This window comes from Phaenicophaeus curvirostris, chromosome 17 (genome assembly GCF_032191515.1).
Source record: "Phaenicophaeus curvirostris isolate KB17595 chromosome 17, BPBGC_Pcur_1.0, whole genome shotgun sequence".
NCBI classification, from domain to species: domain Eukaryota; kingdom Metazoa; phylum Chordata; class Aves; order Cuculiformes; family Cuculidae; genus Phaenicophaeus; species Phaenicophaeus curvirostris.
In genome coordinates this window covers 3,507,842-3,521,969 of record NC_091408.1, presented here as the reverse complement: position 1 = coordinate 3,521,969, position 14,128 = coordinate 3,507,842, and the positions used below count along the sequence as shown (strand labels likewise).

Below are 14,128 nucleotides of genomic sequence, written 5' to 3'. Positions count from 1 at the left end.
ATGGGGGTCCCCATCCCATGCGGGGTGATGCTCTTGGGTGGATGTGGGATGGCTGGGGGTCCCCATCCTGTGTGGGATGCCGGGTCCCCGGTGCCTGCGCTGGGGGGCGGGGCGGGGCGGTGTCCGGTGCTCGCGGAGGCGGTCGGTGCCGCGGCCGCCGCTCCCCCCCCAACCCCCGCAACCTCCCCCCCGCCCCCCCCCTCCCCTCCCCGCCGGTCTCCCCCAAGATGGCGGCCGACGTGGGATGGAGATTTCGCTACCGGACACGGTTTGATGTCCGCCGGCTCCAGGTTGGTGGCGGCGGAGGGAGGAGGAGGAGATGCTGGGGGGGGGGGGGGGGGGCAGAGGGAGGGATGGGGGCGGCCGCCCCCATCCCTCCCTCTGCCCCCCCCCCCCCCCCCCCCCCTTCATCCCTCCCTCCTTCCCTCCCTCCCTCCCTCCGCCCTTCCCCATCGATAGGTATCAGGAATCGATCCCCGGCGCTCTTTGTTTCGGGAGCATGGAGCAGCGCTAGCGGCGATGGAGCCGGGCCGCCCCGCCGCCCCCGAGGTGCCCGCGGAGGGGGGGGGACGGGGACACACGATGGGGAGAGATGGGGACCCCGGGTTGGGGGGGGGGGGGGGGGCGCCTGCCGCTCCGCCCCGGCGGCTGGGAGGGAGGGGGAGAAAGAAAGAGAGGGGAGGGAGCCAAGTTCCTCGGGATGAAGTTGAACCCCCCCCACCCCGCGCCGCTCCGCTTAAGTTTCTTGCTTCTCCGCGCTCGCCGAGCCGCAGGTGTGGAAGTCTCCCCGCTGTCTGTGTGTCTGTCTGTCTGTCTGAGTGTCCCCGGCGTTTTCCAGCTCGGGAATCGCTCGCCCGTGGGCGCTGGGAGGGCTGAGAGGCGCTGCTGGAGGTGATGGATGCTCGGTAGCCCCCGGGATGGCCCCGCCGCGCTCCTATTGTTAGCGAGCACCGGGGCTCGGGGCTTGGGGGGTGTGTGGGTGTGTATGTGTGTGTTATTGCCGCTCCCGGGGCTCGCTCAGCCCCCCAAACCACCCGGTTTGGCCATCGGCATCGCCGGCTGCTCGCCCCGTGGCGGCTTGGGGCTGGGTACCACATTCCGGGGTCGGTGATGGATGCGGCGGGAGAGCGAGCTCCATCCTTTGTGGCTCCGGGATGCCGGATCCCACCGGGGGATTGACGGTGAACCCTTTGTTGAGTGTTTGATGAGCCGGTGGGTCGCTTCCAACCCGGTTATTCCGCGATTCCGTGGTTAACGTGGGCGAGGGGAAGGTTCTTTGGGGGATGCGGGTAGCCGGTGACCTGAAAGAGGCACCTCCGGAGAGGGGAGGCGGGTAATTAACACAATAGCTCTCCCATCGTAATGGGATGAAACCCAACCTGGATCTGCTGCGAAAGCCGAAATGCTCATTTCCATGGATATTAAATGGGTTTATCCCCGTAGGACAGCGCGGGGTAGGGGGGTAAACAAATTGCGATGCGATTTGTGGGGCTCCGCTACTGTATCGACAGTCCCAGCGCTTCGTACATTTTGGCTTTTAAGCAGATTATGTGCTACGTCTGCGCTCCGCGACCCTCAGAGTAACGCAGGTAGCGCGGCCGCTCGGCTTGCCGTGACTGCTCCGTTATGGCATCGTGGTCGGAAAGGGATTACGGGTCTAAGCGCTTCGGATACAAAAGCATTTCCTCGCCACATCACGCTAATGACTTTTCCTGGGTGCGCGCAGACCTTGATTTAACGGCAAATATTGGCAGCTACTTTTTTTTTTCCCCATGGGTTTGATGGGGAGAAGCGGGGACTTGGCCGGAGAGAGAGGTTGGGAGGTGGGTTGGGAGATGGACTGGGAGGTGGGTTGGGAGATGGACTGGGAGGTGGGTTGGGAGATGGGCAGCTCCGTCCCCGCGTTCTGCTTGCCAGGGTGGCTCTGGCTGGGTGCGGAGCTGCCGAGGGAGCAGTGGGATTGACTTCTGTCCAGACACCAGTTCACGGTGGGGAAGGTGACCTTGTGCCAGCTTGGCCTATTGCCCTCTATTTAAAATAAACAGAAACCCAAACCAAACAAGCGAAAAACCCCTACAAACAAACAACGAAAAGAAAACAAACCAAAAAAAAAAAAAAAAGAAGGGGAACAAACCATTCATTATTCTTCCAAGAGCTTTTTTCCCATTTTTTTTTTTCTTCTTCCTTCATTTTTAATGCTGGCCGGGAACGGCGGAGTTTGAGGGACCCTGATGAATGGTGGGTGTATGTAAAACATGTAGATAATGTGCTACTCGGCAGCACTTTGATCGAAATGGCGTTGAGCCTTTTTACAGCAAATAGCCTCGGAAATGAGAAGAGATAAAATTCTATCAAAGATAATACCAGGCATATTTCACCGGGTTATGAGATTGTTTTATTGTGTACATTACTAATGCAGTATTTTTTTACAGCTTTCTTGTGTATAATAGTCCTAGCAGGATTCATACCTTTATGGGGTTTTTTTGTGTTTTAATTTGCTCTCGGTTTATTATGTTTCAGTTAGCACTGTATGGATTACACGCTCCGCGTGCCGGATGCTGTTTTAATCTAACCCGTTCTGTGTTAAAATGGCAAAAAAAAAAATAGGAAGAGTTGTGAGCTGCTGATTTGGGAGAATAAATACAACCACGAGTGAGGGGGGAGAGATTATAGCCATCTTTTATAAGTGTCTTCACATCTCATTATGCAGATGAGCCGGGGCTCTACGGCTCCAGTGTTTGGTTCATCAAATAAAATGCACTTGGTTTTATTTCCCGTAATGCAAATTCTCCCTGCGTGCTTGGAGCAGAGTTGGGTAGAAACTTTGGTGGTGGCGGCTGTGCCGGGTGGCAGGATGCCGGGAGCCTCGGAGCAGGTGGAGTTGATGGAATGTTTTTGCCGTTCAAAGTTTAAGGGAGAAAAGAAAAAAAAGAAAAAAACAACCGTGGATGTGATTAAAATATTATAACCTTATGATATTCTGAAGTGCATAAATTTTACATATCAGCTACAGAGGGAGTTTAGACATCCATTAAATGATATGACAGCTTGACTTATCTAAATGTGCTATCATTTAACAATGTGTCAAAATTCTTCTTTATATAGACGACAGCAGTAAATAAGCTATCAGTCCTCTTGGCTGAAGCTTAATTCCTGAAGCCTGGACTGGTAAACTCAACCCCGCTCCTGTGGAGCAGCCCGTGGGCAGGATAACCTCAGCCAGGGGGCTTTGGGGGCTTCACCTCTGCAAATTCCCCAGGTTCCGTGTGTTTTTTAGGGCTCTTGGAGACAGACCAGTGGGACCTTCCAGTTTCCTACAGCATCTCCAGCAGCCAGTGCTATCCATCCCCACCCCTGATTTGTAGAGGTAGAAGATGAGATGGTGCCTGTGGTTGCTGTATCCGAGGGGAAAGAGAAGGCTCTTTGTGCCCCCACCTTGGAAGGATTTTATCGTTCCAAGTTGAAACCCCAGGGTTTATACAGGTGCTTCTCATGCTCAGGACTGGCTGAGGAGCGTTGTGGGGTTGTGAGTGTGGTTTGTGTTATCCATTAGCTGCCTCCCATGTGTCGAGACATGGTGGAGCGTGGGCTGTGGGAACATCCCGTTTAAACAATTAAGATGAATTTAAAACTGTAACAAAGCCTGGTGCTCTGTAGGTGTCTGTCTCATGATTGGGTTATCTGTTTTGTGGTAGTTGTGTGTTGTTGAGGGATATGGTTTAGTGTTTGATGGGAACGGTTGGACTCGATGATCCGGTGGGTCTCTTCCAACCTGGTTATTCTGTGATTCTGTGTGTTCTTCGTGAGGTTCCCAGTGACCAGGACGTTCATGATGGTGCTCTTTGTGTGGATTCTCTACTGTCTGCTGTTGCGGCTGTGCTCTGTAACATATCTGTTGGTAGGAACGCTGGTGACATTTCTTTCCTTCACCCAGGAGCCCTGTTCCCTTGGAGATCTAGGGCTGTGGCAGCTAGAAATGCTTGTCGCTTCCATGTGCCCCCAAAGAGGTCCAGCTGAACTGACCACCAAAGTGTAGCTGATGCTCCAGCACGGCCAGTTAATACCTTGGTGACCGAGGAATCCTGCATCTCTGGATGTCACCGTTGTTGACCACTTTGTGGTGTCTCCTTCCTCCACAGCTCCCTGCTTGGGACGGGCTGAGGTGCAGCATCCATCCTGCATCCCACTGTTCCCACCAAATCTTTTGTTAGAATCAAATGCTTGATGTTTCTAATATTTCCAGTTTATGTGTGAAGGGGAGAGCGAGATGGGCCATGTTCCTGGTCCCACCTGCTGTCGGTCTGTGGTGTGCATCAGCAGAAAGTCAGGCTGTGAAGTTCCTGAAGTGAAATGTGCTTTTCTTCCTGTGGCTGAATAATTGAGATGCTGCCAGACAAGAAGAGAGCTGCAGAAAATGAGAGTTTATCTTTAGCTCTGCAGCTCTCCCTTTAGAAACTGGTGACCCCAATTCCAGCCTGAAGAGTGACTTCTTCCCTAATTAATAAATCCATTAATTAATTGTGTGCGTGCTGAAGCCCATTAGAGATGTACATGCTGGCCTCCTGATCCAGTTTAGTGGATTGTCTCTGTGGTCTTGGAGAGGTGGGGGGGGGGAAAAAGGGATTGTGACCAAGAGGCAAATAGGGGACAGAGATGGAAATGTAATTTGATTCTGTGGGACCAGAGGGAAGGGGCTGCCACCAGCCCTGCCACCTCCTCGTGGATTATCCCATGGGGACAGCGAGCAGAGTGCTTGGAGTTGCTGTGCCCACTGAAATGGGGGAGAGCATCGATGGGGGGTTTGTGGGCTGGAGGCAGCTGCTTGCTGACCCCCAGCTCGGGCCATCCCAGGTGTGGAGGAGCCTCTCTCATCAATTCCCTGTGTGGCTCGATGACGAGAGGGGAGCCGTCCCACTGGGGTCCCTGCCTTGCGTCATCATCTCCCGCTGCCTCGCAGCCATGAGTTTGGCAGGGCTCAGCAGGGCTTTTGTGCTGCAGGTGGAGCTGAATGTTAAAACGTTTGGTGATCCAAATTATTATTTATGACCAGATTAAGCAAACAGTACACTCCCAGCCTGCGAGTCCTAAAGGAGGTACTTGCTTAACTAGATAACCTCAGTGGAGCATGCAGAACTCGCTATTCATCTCCCTCCATATGTTGGCACAGGAGCTGCTCCCTTCAGTTAATTTTTCTTGCTGTCTGCAGAGACTTCAAATAAAAATGCAGGCATAATTGTTGTGCGCACCAGTCCCAGAGCCACCGTTTTCTGAACGGAAAGTTAACTGTTGGCAAAAGAAGCACCGTCTTTAAATGCAGAAGGCTTTGCTTGCCTATAGGTTTGGGAGCTGGGGTGGCTTGTTTTCTCATCCCATTTTCCCCTCCTGTCTTTGCTGCCTGGAGAAAAGCGGTGTAGTTGGGTTCCCAGGGGTGGCTGCGTGTCCTGTGGGATGATGGTGATGCTGCTCCCCTCTTCCCTTGGGTGCTGGTGTAATCACGGTGCTGTATATCCCCAGTTGTGGGAATTCCCATGTCTTGCATTTCAGGGAATTATCCTGGGAGCTGCTGACATAACGCAGCAAACTGAAAATGTGGGGCCGTTGTTTGTAGGGGGGGTGGGTGAGGGAGAGCTGCATCCTCCTCCTCCTCCAACAGCTTCCTTTGAAACGAGATTAATTTAGGGTTCAGAAGCAATGATGTCTCCTCCCCTTGCCAAACCTCGAGACAGACGCCACACACCGCAGCTCGCTCGGTGTGTTAATGGTGTAGCAGATTCCCTCTTGGATTGGAAAAGGCACATTAGAGGCATCCATTCCCCCCAAAAATGCTGTGTGAAGTTTCTCAGAACATTTTGTACCATCCTGCTCCTATTACCGAAAGATGTAATTCTCCAACTTGGGAGATAATAAGCAGGTATTGACTTCTGCTGGGGTCATTACCAAGATTTATTCAGTCAATATAGCTTCTCGGGTCAATAAATCTTGAGGTTGATAAAGGAGGAATATATACTTGCAGACTTTATTAAAAAGTTTTCCCCTTTCATAACACTTTCTCGTGCGTGTTGCATTAGGATCTATGACTGAGTTTTCTTTAATTACCTTTTTTTTTTTTTTTTTTTGTGGTGCATGCTTTCCTGCAGCTTTTGGTGTGTCTTGCCAAGACAACAAAACCTGGGAAGCAGGCTTTGGCCCCAGGATGTGTCCAGCTCGCTCAAGATCGCTGCTTTGCTAAGATCCCCCCTCTCCTGGGGTGGGAGGCTTGGGGGGAGCGTGATCTACAGGTGCATCACTCCATCATCGCAGGGCGTGGTGGGTGGGGAGGATGTGACTGGGCATGGAGTGTTGGGTGTTCTGGTATTAAAACTCAGGATTCCTGTTCTCAGCCCGTTGTAAAATAACAGGATCGTGTCCCCCTCGCCATTGCAGGCAGAGAAATCTCTGCGGTTTGGCGTGGAGTGAAACAACTATGATGTTCTGCACTAGGATGGGCTCTGTCAGAGACGTCGTGTTGCTAGGGCACATCCCGAGGAGGGCAGTGGAGCTGGTGAGGGTCTGGAGCACAAGTCTTATGAGGAGCAGCTGAGGGAACTAGGGCTTTTCAGTATGGAGAAGAGGAAGCTGAGGGGAGACCTCATCGCCCTCTACAACTACCCGAAAGGAGGTTGTGGTGAGGTGGATGCTGGTCTCTTCTCCCAAGTAACAAGTGACAGGATGAGAGAGAATGGCCTCACATTGGGCTGGGGGAAGTTTAGACTGGATACTAGGAAAAATTTCTTTACTGAAAAGAGCGGTGAAGCACTGGCACGGGCTGCCCAGGGAAGCGGTGGAGTTGCCATCCCTGGAGGTGTTTGGAAAGCATGCAAATGTGGCACTTCAGGACATGGTTTGGTAGCCACGGTGTTGTTGGTCTGACAATTGGTCTTGATCTTAGAGTTTTTTTCCAACCTCAATGATTCTGTGACTAAAAAGGGGGCTGACAGCACTGTGGTGGCTGCGCCCGTGTGCTGTGTCCATGGCTGTGTGCTCGTCCATCGTCTCCAGCCACAAAAGGCTCTTGGAAGGATTGCGTGTGCTACTTCGGTTGCCTGTGCAGAATCTCGGGGAGCGTCTCAGCAAAAAGATCCGGGCTGTATCAGCTCAAGGAATAACTAGCTCTCGAAGCCAGCAAGCCATCAGCCACAGGGGGTCATCAGCAAAATCTAACCAAAAGGCTTAGCTAGCCTGGAAAGCTGAAGTGCTCGTTATTTACCGCAGTGCTTGTTGATGAGCAGGGGCACAGCAGCATCCGTCCCTTCCCACACCAGTCCTGGCAGATCCAGGCTTGGGTTTGGGGTGCTGGGGGAGACCCAGATGAGAATAACTGCTCCCAGGCTGGCAGGCAGGAACCCCACCAGAAGGGCATGATGGGCTCCTTCAACTTCATCTGCCGATTTGATAGGATTTATTTTGCTATACGTGTAAAGAGCTGCTTTGCAGTATTGCAGTATGGTTTAGTGTTTGATAGGAATGGTTGGACTTGATGATCCGGTGGGTCTTTTCCAACCTGGTGATTCTATGATTCTACGATTGCCACAATTGGTGGCTTTTCTTTTAAGTTGAGCTTTCTGATTTTCTGCAGCTGAACGCGCCGACACCTCCTTCCAAAATGGTTTCAGTGCCTTTTTTTTTTTTTTTTTTAATATGGCCTTGCTGTGTAATTATTTTTTTGACTACTTTAGTGTAACACTGATTTCCCCAAAGCTGCTACAGGACCCCAGAGTATTGATTTAGCTGCAGTTTAAGTGACTTGCCGCTAACGCGTGGCTGTTTTAATATTAATTGCTTGACGTGTGCGTGCTAGCGAGTTCTTCTGCAACGCGGATTTCTGAAAAAGTAAATAACCAATTTGAACCCCGTGTAAATATTCCTCTGGTGAGAGCGATGCTGTGCGTCAGCCGCTCGGCGCACGCTGCCGTTGCCTTTGGTAACGCTCCTGCGGTTTTACACCAAAGTCAGGACCTCGGGCATCCTTTGTTTTCTTCCGTCGGGATAACGTAATAAAGTACTACCTGGCGCTGGCACCAGGTCTTGTAATGTGCGGTGTAAGCACAGCCGCTCATCGGCGCCAGAGCTGGTGTATTATTGCTTAGCCTGGCTGCGGAGGACATTTATTCTTTATTAATCACACCGATGGGGAGAGCTGCCTGCATCTGCGGCTCTTGCAGCGCTTGGCAAACATTGCTTCATCCCTGGGAGCTGGGTAATTATTACCCCTCTCATCCCCCCCTGTTTCTTGGCTGAGTGGACAGCAGGGGCACGGTTTGGGGGGAGCGATGTTGCTAAAAGCCCCCGGAGATGCCTGTGTGTGATGCCACGGCGTGTGGCTGCTGGGACAGGGTGATGGAGAGGATGGTGCCCTGCAGGAGGAAGGCTTTTGGGGACTCCCTGTACCCCCCAGATGGCAGCTCGCCTCCCTCCCTGGTGGAGCAGAGCACGGTGCTGGGTCCCGTGAGGTCCTCTGAATTCGGTGTCTGAGTTGCTGGTGAAGGCTCCTCCGTGGAGCCTCTACGCTGCGAGCGTTTGCTGATGCCACATTCCTCGTACCGAAGCCAGAGCAGGATGCTCTGTCCATGCTCTTCTGGTTCCCTCCCTCCAGCCCCAGCCATGGGCTGTGGGCTGCTGATCCCATCCACCTCCTGGCTCCCCCCCTCCCCATCCGTGGTGGAGCCGAGGGCTGGTGGGACCCAACCTAGGGCATGATTCCAGCCGTATCCCACATCCAGGGCCGGCAGCAGCTTCGTCTGCTCCATTCTCCGCTCAGCACACGCCGCAGAGGTAGCAGCGTCTCCTGCCACTGCACTTTCCTTTCAAATAAAAGCAGCTAATTAACATTATTCTTTAATTATTGCCTTTATCAACAAGGGGTCTGGTTTAGACCAGCAGGATAGCCGCTTTCCCTTCCACTACCCAAGCGAATGCTTCAATTCCTGTTGCTTTTGAAATGAATTTGATGTCATCTGCCCATTGTCACTTAATGGGGACACTTGGGTAATGATTGCGCGCTCCAGCCCTGTTAGCAGCACTGCGAGCGTGTAATTTAGCCCCTTAGGCAACGGTACTTTTGAAATCTCTGGATAGTTTTGAACTCTCTGTTCTTAATTAAATATGCAATTTTTCACGGTAACCAGGTTAATTCTTTTGTGTTGTGTTGTAATACTGTTAGGAATTTTCATAGTTCTTATTAAACATTATTCAGGCATTGTGAATTCCATAATTAAAAAAAAATGAAAAGAACAAAGCTTGATTCACTTCTTTCTTTTCCCTGGTTAATTTATCAAATGAATTTTGCAAATTTTTCTTTTTCTCCCCAGACGGCGTGCCAAGTGTTTTAAAGGGGAAGGATTTAATTGCTCTGTAGGGATTGGTTGGTTATGAAGGATTTGGCTGTTTGATTAGTAAACCCTATTGGGAATGGTTTAATGCTCCACGATCTTAAAAATTGTCTGATTGTTAGGCTCTCCAAGGATGTTTTCTCTTTTCCTTCTGTACGGCAACAGCTTCGCACAAGTGTGATTATTAGATAGCGAGGAGGGAGCGGAGGGGTCGGTGGCCGGTGCTGGGTGAACCTGCTTGCCCCACCAGTGCCGAGGGAGCTGGCGGAGCCCCAGGAGCAGCGAGGATGATGAGGATGATGATGGTGAGAGAAATTGTTTACATGCATCCCTGCAGATGGTGAGAAGAGATCGTGGGCTGTGCCAGAATGGGGCTGCTCCTGGGCTGGATCCTGTGCTCAGTGTCTCTTGCAAGATTTATTCCCCCAATATCTACCTTGCAATAGAACGAAATTACATGGAATATCTGATTTATCAAGAGGCAAAACCCTGCTGCGTTTGCAGCACCTGAATCATTCTGGTATCCCGCTGAGCGGCGTCCCCGTAAGGATGCAGGAGAGCGTGGGGAGGTCTCGCCAGGGGCATCCGCGCAGCCCTGGAGCCGGGTGGGCAGGATGGGCATCAAGAGGGATGCGAGGATGGATCCCCTTGGGCTTTAATCCAGGTTGCACATAGCGGAGGGGCTTGTAGACCCCCAGTTCACGAGTTACGTGGGCAACCGACGTGCTCCGGCTGTGGGGATGTCCAACAGCCTTTGACGAGGGAGGCTTTAAAAAAGGAGGAAACAACACAAAAATGCTCTGCTTGTGTTTTTCACTGGCGAGGGTGGTACCTGCTGCCCAATTGCTGAGGCTTTTTTATTTCTCCCACCCCTGTGTAAGAGGAGGCTGTGTCTTGCTCTCACGCCACCAGCCCCGACACCTTCAACTGGGATTTGGATCCAGAATCGATGGAGGTGACGTCTGTGCGATGACGTCGGGGCCGTGGGGATGGGCTGTGACTCCAGCTCTCCAAAATCCCCATTGGGGAGGAGCCTGGGCTTGGCTTCCAGGGCAGCTGGGGAGCATCCTTGCAAGTGCTGCCACTGCCACAGCTCTATGAGTTGTTTTTAAAGCACTGCTGGAATTAGTATAGGAAAATCCCAGTCAATATCTGTTTTTTTTTGTCTGTACGGTACCACTTGGGGTTCTCTGTGTCCCCCTGAGATTGTGAGGGGAAGAACGGTGATTGGCTCACCATTAAGGAATCGAAAAGCCGTGGCGTGGAGCTGATGCTCGATGTGTTTTGGGGGCTGCAGGATGGGGTTTGGCTCCCCTTGGAACATCTCCAAGGGCTGCTGCTCACTGGGAGGTGGCAACCCAGCCGGAATTGATTGTGGCCAGCCTGAGAGGGCTCCCCAGGGGTTGTTTGGGCTTTAAGGAGAGGTCAGAGAGTCATTAAACTTATAAATGTATTATGATATAAGAGAAGAGCCGTCATTATCTTTGAGCTTGGTTTATGTGGCAGCACCCAGGCTGTACTGGGTAGAAAATAAAATGTTTATCGGTGTTGGGCAGGGGTTCTTTGCCCCCAAGAGCACTTAAAACTGCCATTCCTTCTCCTCTCCCCAAAAAGACCTTTCAGAAGGATGTTGACTTGAAGTTTGGCGAGCCAAGTGATGCAATTCCAGCCGCACAGGGGTGCAGCTTCTGTTGAGGCTGGGGCTTGTCTGTGTCCTGAGTCCTTTTGCTTGAGTATTTTTGGGGGAGGAATGAATCAGCAGGCTCAGCAGGGGCCCTTGCAAAACCAAGCCCAGTTCACACCAGCTGCGTGTCCCCTGGGCGCGGTGTGGCCGTGGAGAAACATCTCCAGCCCATAAAGCAACCTGCAGGGTAACACCCAGCAGCGACATCAACCCATGTTGATGTCTCCATGGTCATGTCTCCATGATGTCTCCATGGTCATGTCTCCATGATGTCTCCATGGTCATGTTAAGCAGTGAGGGTGAGGAATGCGAGCAAAAATAATGATTAAAATAAAAATAATGATTAAAATAAAAAAAAATAATCCCAATTGCTCTGCTGGTTTCCCTCTTCCTGCACGGCTGATCCACGGGCTACAGCTGAAACAGGGATACAAACAATTTGCGCTATGAATTTTGCTCAACGGTGGCAATTAGGGTCTTGAATCATAGAACGTCCTGAGTTGGAAGGGACCCATAAGGATCATCGAGTCCAACTCCTGTCCCTTCGTAGGACATCCCCAAATGTTTGTGTTGTCCAAATGCTTCTTGAATGACTTGAGCAGAGACCGGCCGTGCCTGCCTGGGCTCTGCTGCACTGCTGGCGTGGGGCTGCTCCCTGTGGGGTGATGCTGAATTCAGAAAGTCATTTAAAAAACAACAAAAAAAAACTGAAAAAAAAGAAAAAGACTAGGTATTTGCAAGGCGAAGCCGAACAGACACCAGTAATGTATTCCCAGGCATGACACAGAGTGGCAGCGTGTCATGAACCGCGTCCCCAGGGACCCCCGGGTCTGTGATATTGGCTTTAACCCCCACCAGCTCCGGTCGGGGCGTAAATTCATCAGGCTTACGGGTATTGCTCTTGGACTACTGAATAATTTACAGTTGCAGAGCCCAGCCAGGTTCAGGTCATCGGGGTTCATGGGTTAATAACAGGTTTGGTTTTTGTTGTCAGCAGCTGCCTTGATAACATATGAAAGAATCCTATTCTGTTGATTAGATTTTGAAATGGATCAATTTTTAATCAGCAGAACATCTGACTCACTCAATAAGAGTAGCGTGGTGGAGACAGGACGAGGGTCTCGTTATTTACAGGATTGTTTGTTTTTACTAATACGCAAATCCTCGCCGGGGCTAGAGCCTGCCCCCCGCCTTCCCTCGCCCCGGCTCCCCCAAAATAAATCATCGGGATTATCTGCAGCCTCGTACCAGGTATTTGATTCATCTACTGATTCGGTAGGAAATCCATGATGCTGTTTAAGAGATCCGAGGGCGCGCTGAAGCTTTGATGTAGCTCTCTGTTGTTATCGATGGGAAAACATTTACTTACCCATCACCAAATCTTCTATATAAAAGGACCTTGGGGGTGCTTGGCTCGCCCCTTGCTGAGCTTCTTTGCAAGGAGTCCCCTCCCCAAGGGCCACCAAGAAGCATCTTCGAGAGGAGGTTGTGGGTTCTGGGAGAGCAGGAGACAAACCCCAGAGGGATGTAGAGAGGTCCTGGCCAAATTCCTGGGTGCAAGCAAAGCTTCAGAGGGAGTAACTTGGTTTTCATCGTTAATGCTAAAAGAGCTGGGAATCCATTAAAAGTTAAATAGGAATCCATTACAAGCTAAATACTGAGTGGGGACCTGGACAGATGCTATTGTTTTTTTGTTGTTCTATTTTTTTTGGTTACTAGGGGCACAAAAGGCTTCTCAAACCTCACGTATTTCATTGCATCTTGATAACCGTGTGTTTCTTTTTGTAAATATGTGCATAAAATAGGTGGGTTTTTTCCTTAGTGGAATCTACTGGGCCAGAATTTTGGCTTGAAGCAAGTGTTATCAACCGTGATAGCAGGGATCCCTGAAAATTAAGCTTTTTTTCTAATAATAGAACAGGTTAAAAACTTTGCAAAGAGTGTCACTAGTGTAAAGATGACTGGTTGCTGGATGAGTGCTCGTGCTGGTTGGGGATGCTCTCGTGCTGGCAGATATTGATAGAGATAAGAACTCGGTCACGATGATAATTTGCATGGTTTTGCCCTGGGTGCTTTGGGATTTTACTTTTAAAACTTGTGCCTTCTGGCAGTCTCCTTAGCCTAAATAAATATTTTCCCTCTTGCCACAGATCAATTAAGATCATGACTGTGGGGGGGCTTGCCCCTGGCAGGTTTTTTTTCTCCATTTTTTTCCTGAAAGAGTTGCCTCTTGCTTAAAAATACATGTTGATTTTTAATTTATTGGTATAAACATATAGATTTTTTTGCTGATTTGATGAGATAGTGATATAAGCAGAAGGAAAAGGGCGCTCAAGCATCCTGCTGGTGATGGGGATGCTGGCAATGGGATGAGCTCCTTGGTCCCAGTGGGTGCTGTAGCCTATTCCAGCCCTGCTTGGGTGCATTCCCCGTATCTGCTGACCTTTGTCCACAACCAGCCACATTCCAAAGTCTCTTTCGGAGTTTCCAGGGCCTGGTGTTGCTACAGTGCCATAAGTCAAAGGGCTCATTTCTGTAACCTGGGAATAACTGCTGGGAATGGGGGTTTGCTGGTAGCTTATGGGCTCTCGCGCCTCTCAGTGGGCACGGACGATAGATGAGTTTCTGCTGAAAACATTAGCAACATCAGAAGGTTAAATATGCATATTATATCATCCCTGGCGGTTTTATTTTCTGGAGAGCAATGGGTGCCTCAAGTTCATGCCTTCAAAATTAACTGTATTTTAGTGAAGGAAAACGTGCTCCTCTGTTGAGCATCTGCTGGTTATTTTCTGAGATGAGTTGAAAGCAAAACAGTTTTGCAGAGAGTAGAGGGACAGCTGACCTGGTTTTTATTTAATAACGGGTGCTTAGAAAGCATCGATGGAGATGGTCGGTCTTCAGCGTTTGTTGTTGGGCAGCGGGCAGCTGCCCAGTTCTTGTGCAGCTCCTCTGGTAACTTATTAACTCTAAAAGCTGCCCTTGCGTTCAGCCACTGAATCGCTGGTGGGTCCCTGGGTTTTAGTGTCCTTGCTCTGGACAGGATTGACCTGAAACTGCACCAGAGCGGGTGCTG

The 14,128-nt window shown here is 50.8% G+C and overlaps 1 protein-coding gene across 2 annotated transcripts in view; it reads left to right on the top strand.

Moving 5' to 3' along the window:
• Positions 1-212: 212 nt before the first annotated feature.
• The window catches only part of CUX2 (cut like homeobox 2), a 69,502-nt gene continuing 55,586 nt past the window's right edge, over positions 213-14,128 (top strand). Inside the window, exon 1 of one of the 2 annotated variants that reach the window (XM_069871172.1) lies at positions 213-290. In XM_069871172.1, the coding sequence (XP_069727273.1) occupies positions 228-290 (63 nt within the window). In that variant the 5' untranslated portion in view covers positions 213-227. Of the gene's footprint in view, positions 291-440; positions 550-14,128 lie in introns of those variants that run through there. The other variant, XM_069871169.1, reaches the window with a different exon arrangement.